This window comes from Salmo salar, chromosome ssa28 (assembly GCF_905237065.1).
Source record: "Salmo salar chromosome ssa28, Ssal_v3.1, whole genome shotgun sequence".
NCBI lineage: Eukaryota > Metazoa > Chordata > Actinopteri > Salmoniformes > Salmonidae > Salmo > Salmo salar.
In genome coordinates, this window is record NC_059469.1 from 41,390,908 (window position 1) to 41,407,501 (window position 16,594).

General features: G+C 44.2%; 1 protein-coding gene across 2 annotated transcripts; it reads left to right on the forward strand.

Annotated features, from left to right (window-relative positions):
* Positions 1–398: 398 nt before the first annotated feature.
* Positions 399–6,640, forward strand: msmb (microseminoprotein beta). Of its 2 annotated transcripts, none has more exon segments than NM_001141100.2 (4): positions 399–439; positions 4,984–5,092; positions 5,385–5,487; positions 6,249–6,640. In NM_001141100.2, coding segments are annotated over 4 exon segments (345 nt in total). In that variant the 5' UTR covers positions 399–436; the 3' UTR covers positions 6,379–6,640.
* Positions 6,641–16,594: the final 9,954 nt, after the last annotated feature.

Here is a 16,594-nt window from a genome sequence, read left to right on the forward strand (position 1 = left end):
ACGTGGCCATTCTGCTATGCTCTGATTATTCAGTTGTGAATAAATGTTTTGGAACTAAAAACTGTGTGTGTGTGCATGCGTGCGTGTGTGTGTGCATGCGTGCGTGTGTGTGTGCGTGTCTTGTTTGTGATTCAATGTGTATGTATAGCTTGGTAAAACTGAAGAGACGTTCTGGACGGGGTATTTGAGTCATATTTACTGTTCCAGCCCTGCCTTAAACAAATACTGTTTCCCTGTTGTTCAGAGATTGATAGATATAAGAGTTATGGGTAAATTCGCTATGCATATAGAGCTTTGGGGAGAGCAGGTGTACTCTAGCTGTGTGTACAAACTTATATAAAGACATTGGGAGGGGTGTTAATGTCTTATATAAAGCTGTGAACGGGGAGATATAAAACACTTGAACTTACATTTTGACAAGAAGACTTCTGTGAGCATGGTACGTACCCTAACCCACATAGTAGGGCATCTCTGTTTTGTGATTAGAAGTTGTTGAAGTTGTTGAATTGGCTTTATTATTTCATAGTAGGGACCCTAGAGTAGGGCATCTCTGTTTTGTGATTAGAAGTTGTTGAAGTTGTTGAATTGGCTTTATTATTTCAACTTTAATATCAGACATTTATTAATAAGTATTTAATAAGTATTTAATAAGTAAATATGTGAGCGATGTGTGTGAATCTGTGTTGAGTCTGTCAGTGAATGCTGAGGGCCTATTGAAACAAGCATTGGCCAGTGTACTAACGAGCTAAAATCACACGCACGGCTGATCATTAAAAAACGGTCACATCTTATGCTTCACGGATTCGTGGCTGAACGACGACAACATCAACATACAGCTGGCTGGTTATACGCTGTACCGGCAGAACAGTGGTGTCTGGTAAGACAAGGGGCGGCGGTCTATGTATTTTTGTAAACAACAGCTGGTGAGCAATATCTAAGGAAGTAGCTAAATCTTATTTTTTTGTTTCCAATTTATCCATCTACAAAAATAAAGTTTTCAAAACAAATATGGTAATTTCTAGATTCAAGATTGGGAGAACGTATCCCCGGACTGTCCACTTTTGAAATGTGTAACTAAGGGCCGAAGTATCGCGGAAAATCAGGTCAACTTTTTAAGGTAATATCCGATTGAGCCGACATATGCAGCATGACTGCAGTCTCTGCAACCACAAGAACATTGTTTTTAACTGTCAATCGTGCTGTAACGCTGAATTTCCATGATACGGAAGGAATAGAGCGCTAGATCAAGTCAATCGTAATATTTAGATCATCTATATTTATTTTTATAAGGCTAGTCTAATAAAGTTATTTAAAATAGCACGTGTTATATTATTTTGACATATATGCCTACTGCTTCTATATTCTTATACTCTTAAGTATTTTTACATTCGTCTGCCTTACGGTTTCCAATGCTCCTGATAGGTAGATATTTCATTTGAGGCGTGAGTTGGGAATCTAGATGCAGCTGTCTGGTATCATAATCAACGAGACCAACTGATCTGTTCATTTATTCTTGTGGGAGTGTTTTAACATGTAATCTCCCGTCAGTAGCGTTTTAAAGGGATAATTCGGGATTTTGGCAATGAAGCCCTTTATCTACTTCCCCAGAGTCAGATGAAGCCCTTTCTCTACAGTACCAGTCAAAAGTTTGGACAAACCTACTCATTCCAGGGTTGTTCTTTATTATTTAATATTTTCTACATTGTAGAATAATGTTGAAGACATCAAACTATGAAATAATATGGAATATTATATAGTAACCAAAAAAGTGTTAAACAAATCAAAAAATAGATTCTAGATTTTAGATTCTTCAAAGTAGCCACCCTTTGCCTTGATGACAGCTTTGCACACTCTTGGCATTCTCTCAACCAGCTTCATGAAAAATGCTTTTCCAACAGTCTTGAAGGAGTTCCCACATTTGCTGAGCATTTGTTGGGTGCTTTCCTTCACTCTGCGGTCCAACTCATCTCAAACCATCTCAATTGGGTTGATGTCGGGTGATTGGTGAGGCCAGGTCATCTGATGCAGCATTCCATCACCCTCCTTCTTGGTCAAATAGCCCTTACACAGCCTGGAGGTGTGTTGGGTCACTGTCCTGTTGAAAAACAAATGATAGTCCCACTAAGCCCAGACCAGATGGGATGGCGTATCGCTGCAGAATGCTGTGGTAGCCATGCTGGTTAAGTGTGCCTTGGATTTTAAATAAATCAAAGGCAGTGTCACCAGCAAATTACCCCAACACCTTCACACCTCCTCCTCCGTGCTTCATGGTGGGAACTACACATGCGGAGATCATCCGTTCATCTACTCTGCAACCCGAACCCAAAAATCTCAAATCTGGACTCATCAGACCAAAGGACAAATTTCCGCCTGTCAAAAGTCCATTGCTTGTGTTACTTGGAAGTCAAAGCAAGTCTCTACTTCTTATTGGTAGTAGTGGTTTCTTTGTAGCAATTCGACCATGAAGGCCTGATTCACGCAGTCTCTTCTGAAAAGTTGATGTTGAGATGTGTCTGTTACTTGAACTCTATGAAGCATTTATTTGGGCTACAATCTAACTTATCCTCTGCAGCAGAGGTAACTCTGGGTCTTCCTTTCCTGTGACTGTCCTCATGAGAGCCACTTTCATCTAGCACTTAATGGTTTTTGCAACTGCATTTGAAGAAACTTTAAAAGTTCCTGACGGTCTGTAATTTCTTTTTGCTTATTTGAACTGTTCTTGACATAATATGGACTTGGTCTTTTACCAAATAGGGCTATCTTCTGTGTACCACCCCTACCTTGTCACAACACAATTCCACAAATGAACTTTTAACAAGGCACACCTGTTAATTGAAATGCATTCCAGGTGACTACCTCATGAAACTGGTTGAGAGAATGCCAAGAGTGTGCAAAGCTGTCATCAAGGTAAAGGGTGGCTACTTTGAAGAATCTCCTATATAAAGTACTTTTTGATTTGTTTAACACTTTTTTGGTTACTACATGATTCCATATGTGTTATTTCATAGTGATAATGTCTTCACTATTATTCTACAATGTGTTTCTATTTGTATTTATTATGAATCCCCATTAGCTGCTGCCTTCCTGGGGTCCAGCAAAATGAAGGCAGTATATGCAATTAAAAACATTACAAAACATTCAGATTTCACAACACACTGTGTGCCCTCAGGCCCCTACTCCACCACTACCACACATCTACAGTACTAAATCCATGTGTGTATAGTGCGTGTCTGTGTGTTTGTGTGTGTGTGTGTGTGTGTGTGTGTGTGTGTGTGTGTGTGTGTGTGTGTGTGTGTGTGTGTGTGTGTGTGTGTGTGTGTGTGTGTGTGTGTGTGTGTGTGTGTGTGTTGCTTCACAGTCCCCGCTGTTCCATAAGGTGTATTTTATCTGTTTTTTAAATCTGATTCTACTGCTACATCGGTTACTTGATGTGGAATAGAGTTCCATGTAGTCATGGCTCTATGTAGTACTGTGCGCCTCCTATAGTCTGTTCTGGACTTGGGGACTGTGAAGAGACCTCTGGTGGCATTTCTTGTGGGGTAGTCATGGGTGTCCAAGCTGTGGGCCAGTATTTTACATAGACTGCTCAGTGCATTCAACATGTCAATACCTCTCATAAATAAAAGTAGTGATGAAGTCAATCTCTCCTCCACTTTGAACCAGGAGAGATTGACATGCATATTATGAATATTAGCTCTCTGTGTACATCCAAGAGCCAGCAGCCATGCTGCCCTGTTCTGATCCAATTGCAATTTTCCTAAGTCCTTTTTTGTGGCACCTGACCACACGACTGAACAGTAGTCCAGGTGCGACAAAACTAGGGCCTGTAGGACCTGCCTTGTTGATAGTGTTGTTAAGAAGGCAGAGCAGCGCTTTATTATGGACAGACTTCTCCCCATCTTAGCTACTGTTGTATCAATATGTTTTGACCAGGACAGTTTACAATCCAGGGTTACTCCAAGCAGTTTAGTCATCTCAACTTGCTCAATTTCCACATTATTAAATGTTTTACATAATTTATTACAGGATTTAGAAAATCGTAAAAATAAATAAAAACCCTTGAATGAGTTGTTGTGTCCAAACTTTTGACTGGTCGTGGTCCTGGTCTTGGTTCTGGTCCTGGTTCTAGTTCTGGTCCTGGTCCTTGTCCTGGTCTTGGTTCTGGTTCTAGTTCTGGTTCTGGTCCTGGTCCTGGTCCTGGTCCTTGTCCTGGTCTTGGTTCTGGTCCTAGTTCTGGTTCTGGTCCTGGTCCTGGTCCTGGTCCGGGTCCTGGTCCTGGCCCTGGTCCTGGTCCGGGTCCTGGCCCTGGTCCTGGTCCTGGTCCTGGTCCTAGTTCTTGTCCTGGTCTTGGTCCTGGTCCTGGTCCTGGTCCTGGTCCTGGTCCTGGTCTTGGTTCTGGTTCTAGTTCTGGTTCTAGTTCTGGTCCTGGTCCTGGCCCTGGTCCTGGTCCTGGTCCTGGTCCTGGTCCTGGTCCTAGTTCTTGTCCTGGTCTTGGTCCTGGTTCTGGTCCTGGTCCTGGTCCTGGTCCTGTATTTTCCCAGTGTGAGCTCGTGGATATTCCACCCCTTTTATTGTTGGCACAAAACTACCTCCATACTTCAATGATTTAAAAAAAACGTTACCAGTTACATTCAGACATGTCCCATGACACTTGTGTAAATGGAGTACACCATCGTGTTTGTGAGAATCTCCCCTTTCCATAGCGAGGTCATATTAGTTTTGTAGGCAAAACCGTTCGGACGCTACAGACGTTTTTAGGATGTCTCATGGTCTGACAAACACTGCTGTACCTTGTCCACCTTTCACCGCAGATGCGGAAAGCTGATGGAATGAGACGCAGACATCTCTAGTTTACTGACGGATTTTGATGGGGATGTTTTGTATGTTACTTAGCGCTGGATAAAGAAATCCAGCGTTAACCTGCAGGTGTGTGTAAAATGATTTAGTGTTCGTTACAATTGATCAATCGTGTGTATGTTACAGGGTTCTCTCGTCCGTGTGGTAGTGTGTGTGCTGGCGTTGGTGGTTGTGTGCCGAGCTCAATGCTTCTTCCAGGGGCTGGAGACCAAAGACCCCAAGACTCCAAAAAAGGGTGAGTCTAGTACTATACTGCGATATTTCTACAATACTATTATGATACTACTACAATACTGTTACAATTTTAATTAGACAGTGAAGTTAGCACTGTAACCAGGATAAGGAGGGTGTGATGCTGTATGCATTTGGTAATGTGGCTTAAACAGGTTGTGTGTGTGTGTGTGTGTGTGTGTGTGTGTGTGTGTGTGTGTGTGTGTGTGTGTGTGTGTGTGTGTGTGTGTGTGTGTGTGTGTGTGTGTGTGTGTGTGTGTGTGTGTGTGTGTGTGTGTGTGTGTGTTTGTGTGTAGGGTGTGTGGATAAGGAGGGAAAGCAGCATGTGTTCGGTTCTTCATGGGTGAAGGACTGCTACGACTGTTCCTGCTCCACGGAAGGCATCAGCTGCTGCAACAAGTAACACCAGATTTCTCTATCAAATTCAAATAAGCTTTATTGGCATGAGTATAACCCTATCTATCTACCTCTCTATGAGAGATGCACTAGTTATATTGAGAGATTAAAACCAGCAAACAAGAGCCTGATTTGACCCCCCCTCTCTCTCCCCCCTCCTCCTTTCTTTCTCCCTTTCTCTCTCTATTTGTCTCCACCCCCTTCTCTCCCCCTCTCCCTCCTATCTTCCTCTCCTTCTCTCTGCCTTGATCTGTCTCCACCCCTTCTCTCCCCCTCTCCCTCCTCTCTTCCTCCCCTTCTCTCCCCCTCTCCCTCGTCTCTTCCTCTCCTTCTCTCTGCCTCAAACTGTCTCCACCCCCTCTCTTTCTCCCCCTCTCCCTTCTACCTCTCCCTCTCGATCTATCTCCACCCCCCATTCCTTCCCAACCATCAATCTATATCCATCCCCCTCTCTATCTCTCTCTTTCTCCCCCCTCTCTCTCTCCCTCTCCCTCTGACCATTGATCTGTCTCCACCCCTCTCTCTCTCTCTCTCTCTCTCTCTCTCTCTCTCTCTCTCTCTCTCTCTCCTCCCTCTCCCTTCTAACTCTCTCTCCCCTCTCCCTTCTCCCTCTCTCTGTCACCACCCCCTCTCTCCCTCACACCCTTGTCCTCTCCCTCTCTCCCCCTCTTCCTTCTACCTCCAACTCTCCCTTCTACCTATCCCACTCTCCCTTCTACCTCTCCCTCTCTACCCCTTCTTCCGTCTCCGTCTCTCCGTCTCAGGATCCCAAAGGTGGTGGATCTCCCAGCAGAGTGTGAGCTGGTGGTGGACAGAAAAGCCTGCTCATCCAGACTGGTGATGAAGTCAGACAAGACCAAGGACTGTAACAGACCCATCAGTATGGTCTTATAAAAATGTCTACATGTACACACCAACATGTATAGAAGGAACTTACATCAAATAAAACAAGGCAACAGTGAACATGTCAATGTAAATTTGTTTATTTGGATCCCCATTAGCTTTTTCAGAAGCAGCAGCTACTCTTCCTGGGGTCCACAAAAAAACAGAAAACATGACAAGTATCAAACACTGATACACTGATAAATAAGGACAGTCAGACAAATGTAAAATATAATGATATACAAACAATGCAGCTAAAAAATACAAACAGTACAACAAAAATGTTGTGTTAGTGTGTTTGTGTGTCCCCTTATTGTCCCTTCCGTTCCATGAGTTGGTTTTTAATCTGTTTTTTAAAGGTCATTTTGCTGTTTGCTTGAGTAATTGGCAATGGAAGGGAGTTCAATGCCATCATGGCGCGGAATAAAACTGCCTTGCAGCGAATTCGTTGAGGAAAATGTTGGTTCCACTGATATTGCAAACTACTTTAATGATTTTTTCATTGGCAAGATTAGCAAATTTAGGCATGACATGCTAGCAACAAACGCTGACACTACACATCCAAGTATAACTGACCAAATTATGAAAGACAAGCATTGTCATTTTCTAATTGTGGATGTGGAAGAGGTGAAACAATTATTGTTGACTATTTTGTATTTGTATTTATTATGGATCACAATTAGCTGCTGCCAAGGCAGCAGCTATTCTTCCTTGGGTCCAGCAAAATTAAGGCAGTATATGCAATTTTAAAAACATTACAATACATTCACAGATGTCACAACACACTGTGTGCCCTCAGGCTCCTACTCCACCACTACCACATATCTGCAGTACTAAATCCATGTGTGTATAGTGTGTGTGTGTGTGTGTGTGTGTGTGTGTGTGTGTGTGTGTGTGTGTGTGTGTGTGTGTGTGTGTGTGTGTGTGTGTGTGTGTGTGTGTGTGTGTGTGTATGCATGTGTCTGTGCCAAAGTTTGTGTCTCTTCACAGTCCCCGCTGTTCCATAAGGTGTATTTTTAATCTGTTTTTTAAATCAAATTTTACTGCTTGCATCAGTTACTTGATGTGGAATAGAATTCCATGTAGTTATGGCTCTATGTAGTACTGTGCTCCTCCCATAGTCTGTTCTAGATTTGGGGACTGTGAAGAGACCTCTGGTGGCATGTCTTGTGGGGTATGGATGGGTGTCTGAGCTGTGTGCCAGTAGTTTAAACAGACCTCTGGTGGCATGTCTTGTGGGGTATGCATGGGTGTCCAAGCTGTGTGCCAGTTGTTTAGACAGACAGCTCGGTGCACTCACCTCTCATAAATAAAAGTAAAAGTTAATAATTTCTCTATCAACAATGACAAGCCACCAGGGTCTAACAACTTAGATAGAAATTGAATGAGGATAATAGCGGACGATATTGCCACTCCTATTTGCAATGTTTTCAATCTACCCTACTAGAAAGTGTGTTCCCTCAGGCCTGGAGGGAAGCTAAAGTCATTCCGCTACCCAAGAATGGTAAGGCCCACTGTGCTGGCTCAAATAGCCGACCAATCAGCCTGTTACCAACACAGGAAATGTGTTCACCAGATACAGTGCTATTTTACAGTTTATTTTTTACATTTATTTTCATTTCACCTTTATTTAACCAGGTAGGCTAGTTGAGAACAAGTTCTCATTTACAACTACGACCTGGCCAAGATAAAGCAAAGCAACACAGAGTTACACATGGAGTAACAAACATACAGTCAACAATACAATAGAAACATTCTATATACATGTGTGCAAATGAGGTAGGATAAGGGAGGTAAGGCAATGAATAAGCCATAGTGGCTAAATAATTACAATATAGCAATTAAACACTGGAGGAGACGCAGAAGATGAATGTGCAAGTAGAGATACTGGGGTGCAAAGGAGCAAAAATAAATTAAATAAATAAATAACAGTATGGGGATGAGGTAGTTGGATGGGCTATTACAGATGGGCTATGTACAGGTGCAGTGATCTGTGAGCTGCTCTGACAGCTGGTGATTAAAGCTGGTGAGGGAAATATGAGTCTCCAGCTTCAGGGATTTTTGCAGTTTGTTCCAGTCATTGGAAACAGAGAACTGTAAGGAAAGGCAGCCAAAGGAGGAATTGGCTTTGGGGGTGACCAGTGAAATATACCTGCTGGAGTGCGTGCTACGGGTGGGTGCTGCTATGGTGACCAGTGAGCTGAGATAAGGCGGGGCTTTACCAAGCAGAGACTTGTAGATGACCTGGAGCCAGTGGGTTAGGCGATGAGTATGAAGCAAGGGCCAGCCAACGAGAGCATAGAGGTCGCAGTGGTGGGTAGAATATGGGGCTTTGGTGACAAAACGGATGGCACTGTGATAGACTGCATCCAATTTGTTGAGTAGCGTGTTGGAGGCTATTTTGTAAATGACATCGCCGAAGTCGAGGATCGGCAAGATAGTCAGTTTTACGAGGGTGTGTTTGGCAACATGAGGGTAGGATGCTTTGTTGCGAAATAGGAAGCCGATTCTAGATTTAATTTTGTCTGGAAGGAGAGTTTACAGTCTAACCAGACACCTAGGTATTTGTAGTTGTCAGAGCCGTCTAGAGTAGTGATGCTGGACGGGCAGGCAGGTGTGGGCAGCGATCGGTTGAAGAGCATGCATTTAGTTTTACTTGCATTTAAAAGCAGTTGGAGGCCACGGAAGGAGAGTTGTATGGCATTGAAGCTCGTCTGGAGGTTAGTTAACACAGTGTCCAAAGAAGGGCCAGAAGTATACAGAATGGTGTTGTCTGCGTAGAGGTGGATCAGAGACTCACCAGCAGCAAGAGTGACATCATTGATGAATACAGAGAAAAGAGTTGGCCCGACAATTGAACCCTGTGGCACCCCCATAGAGACTGCCAGAGGTCCAAACAACAGGCTCTCCGATTTGACACACTGAACTCTTTCAGAGAAGTAGTTGGTGAACCAGACGAGGCAGTCATTTGAAAAACCAAGGCTGTTGAGTCTGCCGATAAGAATGTGGTGATTGACAGAGTCAAAAGCCTTGGCCAGGTCGATGAATACAGCTGTTATCAATGGTGGTTATGATATCGTTTAGGACCTTGAGCGTGGCTGAGGTGCACCCACGACCAGCTCAGAAACCATATTGCATAGCGGAGAAGGTACGGTGGGATTCAAAATGGTTGGTGATCTGTTTGTTAACTTGGCTTTCGAAGACCTTAGAAAGGCAGGGCAGGATAGATATACGTCTATAACAGTTTGGGTCTAGAGCGTCTCCCCCTTTGAAGAAGGGGATGACCGAGGAAGCTTTCCAATCTTTGGGGATCTCAGACGATACGAAAGAGAGGTTGAACAGGCTAGTAATAGGGGTTGCAACAATTATGGTGGATCATTTTAGAAAGAGAGGGTCCAGATTGTCTAGCCCAGCTGATTTGTAGGGGTCCAGATTTTGCAGCTCTTTCAGAACATCAGCTATCTGGATTTGGGTGAAGGAGAAATGGGGGAGACTTGGGCAAGTTGCTGTGGGGGGCGCAGGCCTCTTGACCAGGGTAGGGGTAGCCAGGTGGAAAGCATGGCCAGCTGTAACAAAATGATTATTGAAATTCTCAATTATTGCAGATTTATCGGTGGTGACAGTGTTTCCTAGCCTCAGTGCAGTGGGCAGCTGGGAGGAGGTGCTCTTTTTCTCCATGGACTTTACAGTGTCCCAGAACTTTTTGGAGTTTGTGCTACAGGATGCAAATTTCTGCTTGAAAAAGCTAGCCTTTGCTTTCCTAACTGCCTGTGTATATTGGTTCCTAACTTCTCTGAAAGTTTCATATCATGGGGGCTATTCGATGCTAGTGCAATACGCCACAGAATGTTTTTTTGCTGGTCAAGGGCAGTCAGGTCTGGAGTGAAGCAAGGGCTATATCTGTACCTTGTTCAAATTTTTTGAATTTGGCATGCTTATTTAAGATTGTGAGGAAAGCACTTTTAAAGAATAACCAGGCATCCTCTACTGACGGAATGAGGTCAAAATCCTTCCAGGATACCCGGGCCAGGTCGATTAGAAAGGCCTGCTCGCTGAAGTGTTTTAGGGAGCGTTTGACAGTGATGAGGGGTGGTTGTTTGACGGCAGACCCATTACAGATGCAGGCAATGAGGCAGTGATCGCTGAGATCCTGGTTGAACACAGCAGAGGTGTATTTGGAGGGCAGGCTGGTTAGGATGATATCTATGAGGGTGCCCATGTTTACGGATTTGAGGTTGTACCTGGTGGGTTCATTGATCATTTGTGTGAGATTGAGGGCATCAAGCTTAGATTGTAGGAAGGCCAGGGTGTTAAGCATGTCCCGGTATAGGTCACCTAACAGTACGAGCTCTGAAGATAGATGGGGGGCAATCAATTCACATATGGTGTCCACGTCACAGCTGGGGGCAGAAGGTGGGCTATAGCAAGCGGCAACGGTGAGAGACTTGTTTCTGGAAAGGTGGATTTTTAAAAGTAGAATCTCAAATTGTTTGGGCACAGACCTGGATAGTAAGACAGAACTCTGCAGGCTATCTCTGCAGTGGATTGCAACTCCGCCCCCTTTGGCAGTTCTATCTTGTCGGAAAATGTTATAGTTAGGGATGGACATTTCAGGGTTTTTGGTGGTCTTCCTAAGCCAGGATTCAGACAGGGCTAGGACATCCGGTTTGGCAGAGTGTGCTAAGGAAGTGAATAATACAAACTTAGGGAGGAGGCTTCTAATGTTAACATGCAAGAAACCAAGGCTTTTACGGATACAGAAGTCAACAAATGAAAGCGCCTGGGGAATGGGAGTGGAGCTAGGCACTGCAGGGCCTGGATTAACCTCTATACCACCAGAGGATCAGAGTAAGACTAGGATAAGGGGTATGGCTAAAGGCTATAAGAACTGGTCGTCTAGTACGTTCGGAACAGAGAGTAAAAGGAGCAGGTTTCTGGGCACGGTAGAATAGATTCAAGGCATAATGTACAGACAAAGGTATGGTAGGATGAGAATACATTTGAGGTAAACCTATACATTGAGTGACGATGAGAGAGATATTGTCTCCAGAAACATAATTTAAACCAGGTGAGGTCACTGCATGTGTGGGAGGTGGAACTAAAGGGTTAACTAAGGCGTATTGAGCAGGGCTGGAGGCTCTACAGTGAAGTAAGGCAATAATTACTAACCAAAACAGCGATGGACAAGGGATATTGACATTAGGGAGAGGCATGCGTAGCCAGGTGATCATAGGGGTCCAGTGAGTGGCTTGGCGATTCAGGCAGCTAGCGGGCTGGTGCTTGCAGAAGGGGGAGAGGGACGTCGCGAGGGAAGTCACAACGGAAGAAGTCAGTTGTAACCCCCTCGTGTTGTTACGTCGGCAGACCAGTCGTCGTGGATCAGCAGGGCTCCGTGTGGTAAAAGTATGCAGGTCAATTGGCAAAATAGGTTTAGTGGCCAAAGAATTTGTCCGATGGGTCTCTTAAGCTAACAGTCCGATATGCTCTCGACAGCTAGTGGGCCGCGGCTAGCAGGCTAGCGGGTGGGCATTCAGGGGATGTCGCGACGGAGGAGCCAGTTGAAAAAAACCCCTCGGGCGAATTACGTTGGTAGTCCAGTCGTGATGGGTCGGCGGGGGTCCAGGCCAATTGGCAAAATACATATGTAGCCCAAGGAGTGGCTGATGGACCTCTTCGGCTAGCCGGGAGATGGGCCTAGCAAAGGCTAGCTCCAGGCTTATTGGTTCTTGCTTCGGGACAGAGACGTTAGCCAGGAGTGGCCACTCAGATAGCAGCTAGCTAGCTGCGTTGATCCAGGTGAAAAGGTTCAGAGCTTGCGATAGGAATCTGGAGATATGGAGAAAAATACATTTGATTTGCTCTGGTTTGAGTGGCGCTGTGCGGACTAGCGAGACTTGTCCGGGCTAAAGGTAGCTGATGACCGCTAGCAGTGGCTAGCTGACTACTAGCTAGTAGCTAGTTAGCTGGCTAGCTTCTGTTGGGGGTTCCGGTTCTGAAGTAAACAAAATAACAGATCCGTACCACATTGGGTGAGGTGGATTGCAGGAGAGTATGTTGAAGTTGAGGTTAAGAAAAAAAAATATATATATATATATGCGAAGAAAAAATATATTAAAAGATATATACACGATATAAACACGGGACAGTAAACATGTTGACAACAGACTTTTAGCATGCTTATACACAAATTACTGAAGATTGGCTTAGAGAAATTGTTGATAGGAATATTGTGGGGGCTGTTTTGTTAGATTTCAGTGTGGTTTTTGACATTATCGATCATAGTCAACTGCTGAAAAAACATATGTGTTATGGCTTTACACCCCCTGCTATAATGTGGATAAAGAGTTACCTGTCTAACAGAACACAGAGGGTGTTCTTTAATGGAAGCCTCTCCAACATAGTCCAGCTAGAATCAGGAATTCCCCAGAGCAGATGTCTAGGCCCCTTGCTTTTTTCAATCTTTACTAACATTCCACTGGCTTTGAGTAAAGCCAGTGTGTCTAGGTATATGGATGACTCAACACTATACACGTCAGCTACTACAGCGACTGGAATGACTGCAACACTTAACAAAGAGCTGCAGTTAGTTTCAGAATGGGTGGCAAGAAATAAGTTAGTCCTAAATACTCCAAAAACGAAAAACATTGTATTTGGGACAAATCATTCACTAAACCTCAACTAAATCTTGTAATGAATAATGTGCAAGTTGAGGTGACTAAACTGCTTAGAGTAACCCTGGTTGGCCCTGTACACACATACACATGGATTTTGTATTGTAGTTATGTGGTAGTAGTGGCCTGAGGGAACACATTTAATGTGTTGTGAAAAGTGTTATGAAATGTATTGTCATATAATATTTGTAATTGTATATAACTTCTTTAATGTTGCTGGACCCCAGGAATGTTGCTGGACACCTAGGCAGCAGCTAATGGGGATCTATAACAAATCCCAGGAAGAGTAGCTGCTGCCTTGACAGGAACTAATGGGGATCCTTAATAAATGCAAATACAAATAAGGGTACTCTAAAATGTGCAGTTTTGTCACAAAACATAATGCCACAGATGTTTCAAGTTTTGAATCAGCGTGCAATTGACATTCTGACTGCAGAAATGTCCACCAGAGCTGTTGCCAGGGAATTGAATGTTAATTTCTCTACCATAAGCCACCTCCAATGTCTGAGACAAGCCACCCGGACAGCTGATGAAACTGTGGGTTTGCACAACCAAAGCATTTCTGCACAAACTGTCATAAAACGTCTCAGGGAAGCTCATCTGCATGCTCGTCGTCCTCACCAGGGTCTTGACCTGACTGCAATTCGGCATGGTAACCGACTTCAGTGGGCAAACGCTCACCTTCAATGGCTACCAGCATGCTGGAGAAGTGTGCTCATCACAGATGAATCCTGGTTTCAACTGTACCGGGCAGGTGGCAGACAGTGTGACGCCGTATGGATGAGCGGTTTGTGGATGTCAATGTTGTGAACAGAGTGCCAAATGGTGGTGGTGGGGTTATTTAAAAAAATATATATTTCACCTTTATTTAACCAGGTAGGCCAGTTGAGAACAAGTTCTCATTTACAACTGTGACCTGGCCAAGATAAAGAAAGCAGTGTGACACAAACAACAACACAGTTACACATGGAATAAACAAACATACACTCAATAATACAATAAAGAAAGTCTATATACAGTGTGTGCAAATTATGGTATGGGCAGGCATAAGTTAGGACAACGAACACAATTGCATTTTAGCGATGGCAATTTGAATGCACAGAGATACCGTGAAGAGATCCTGAGGCCCGTTGTCGTGCCATTCATCCCCCGCCATCACCTCATGTTTCAACATGATAATGCATGGCCCCATGTCGCAAGGATCTGTACACAATTCCTGGAAGCTGAAAAGGTCCCACTTGTTCCATGGCCTGCATACTCACCAGACATGTCACCCATTGAGCATGTTTGGGATGCTCTGGATCGACGTATACGGCAACGTGTTCCAGTTTCCACCAATATCCAGTAACTTCGCACAGCCATTGAAGAGGAGTCGGACAACATTCCACAGGCCACAATCAACAGCCTGATCAACTCTAGAAGATGTATCATGCTGCATGAGGCAAATGGGGGTCACACCAGATACTGACTGGAGTGTGGTGTCAGGAAAATAACCTCACACTCAATGTCAACGAAACAAAGGAGATGATCGTGGACTTCAGGAAACAGCAGAGGGAGCAGCCCCCTATCTACATTGACGGGACAGTAGTGGAGAAGGTGGAAAATGTTAAGTTCCTGGGCGTACACATCACGGACAATTAAATGTAATTATGATGATGTAATTAAATGTATCACTAGCCACTTTCTACAATGCCACTTTATATAATGTTTACATACCCTACATTACTCATCTCATATGTATATACTGTACCCTATACCATCTACTGCAACTTGCCTATGCCGTTCGGCCATCACTCATTTATATATTTTTATGTACATCTTCGTATTCATTCCTTTACACTTGTGTGTATAAGGTAGTTGTGAAATTGTTAGGTTATATTACTTGCTAGATATTACTGCATGTTCGGAACTAGAAGCACAAGCATTTCGCTACACTTGCAATAACACCTGCTAACCATGTGTATGTGACAAATAACATCTGCTAACCAGGTGTATGGACCAATAACACCTGCTAACCATGTGTATGGACCAATAACACCTGCTAACCATGTGTATGTGACCAATAACACCTGCTAACCAGGTGTATGGACCAATAACACCTGCTAACCATGTGTATGGACCAATAACACCTGCTAACCATGTGTATGGACCAATAACACCTGCTAACCATGTGTATGGACCAATAACACCTGCTAACCAGGTGTATGGACCAATAACACCTGCTAACCAGGTGTATGGACCAGTAACACCTGCTAACCAGGTGTATGGACCAATAACACCTGCTAACCATGTGTATGGACCAGTAACACCTGCTAACCAGGTGTATGGACCAATAACACCTGCTAACCAGGTGTATGGACCAATAACACCTGCTAACCATGTGTATGGACCAATAACACCTGCTAACCAGGTGTATGGACCAATAACACCTGCTAACCATGTGTATGGACAATAACACCTGCTAACCAGGTGTATGGACCAATAACACCTGCTAACCAGGTGTATGTGACAAATACATGTGATTTTATTTGATTTTATTTTGATCCATGCCTCTACCTTTTTTTTAAGGTATCTGTGATCAACAGATGCATATCTGTATTCCCAGTCATGTGAAATCCATAGGTTAGGGCCTAATTCATTTATTTCAATTGACCGATTTCATTATATGTGTCACGCCCTGATCTGTTTCACCTGTCTTTGTGCTTGTCTCCACCCCCCTCCAGGTGTCGCCCATCTTCCCCATTATTCGCTGTGCCTCTCTGTCTCTCTCTCCCTGTGTTTTCTGTTTGTCAGTTGCCAGTTCGTCTTGTTTGTCAAGTTAACAGCGTTTGTCCTGTCAGCTCCTGTCTTTTCCCAGACTCTCTTTTTCTCGCCCTCCTGGTTTTTGACCCTTGCTTGTCCTGACCCTGCCTGCCGTCCTGTACCTTTGCCCCTATCTGGATTTCCGACCTCTGCCTGCCCTCCTTGCCACTGTTGCTGTAGTAAACATTGTTACTTCGACACAGTCTGCATCTGGGTCTTACCTTATCCTAATAATATGAACAGTAACTCAGGTAAAAACTTTGAAATTGTTGCATGTTGCATTTATATTTTTGTTGGGTGTATTGTGGCAGACCAGTGGGTTGGGTCAAGACGTTTACACGAATCAGACACGGACAGAGTATGATTAGCTCGGTTTCAAGGGTGTTTATTAAATAATAAATCAAAAGAAAAGGATAGGTCTCCCCCATGAGACCCTCTCCGGGATACCGTCTTCTGGGCTCCGGGTCTTGCTGTATCCTGTCGGGGACACAAACTCCCTCGCCTTAGCTTGGACACCATCTCCAACTACACGGAAGTCACCTTTCTTCCCCCAGTCCTCTCCTATGTGCTGCCCTTCTGGCAGCTTTATGGGGCTTGTACAGCTGGTGAGCAATCAGCCCTTAATTACTCACCAACTCCCCAATCAGCTCTAATTAGTCCTGGCTGGAGAGCCCGTCGAGACCTGGCACGTCCAGCAGATGGAGCCATCGCCTCGTGATGTATACTCTGTCTGTCACCAGGCCTCAACAAGTCTC

Coding starts and splice junctions, on each gene's coding strand:
- msmb (XM_045709919.1), top strand. CDS start 2,860: ATGAAACTGGTTGAGAGAATGCCAAGAGTGTGCAAAGCTGTCATCAAG. Junction 2,908..4,983: donor TGTGCAAAGCTGTCATCAAG/GTAAAGGGTGGC, acceptor TGTATGTTACAG/GGTTCTCTCGTCCGTGTGGT. Junction 5,488..6,248: donor GGCATCAGCTGCTGCAACAA/GTAACACCAGAT, acceptor TCTCCGTCTCAG/GATCCCAAAGGTGGTGGATC.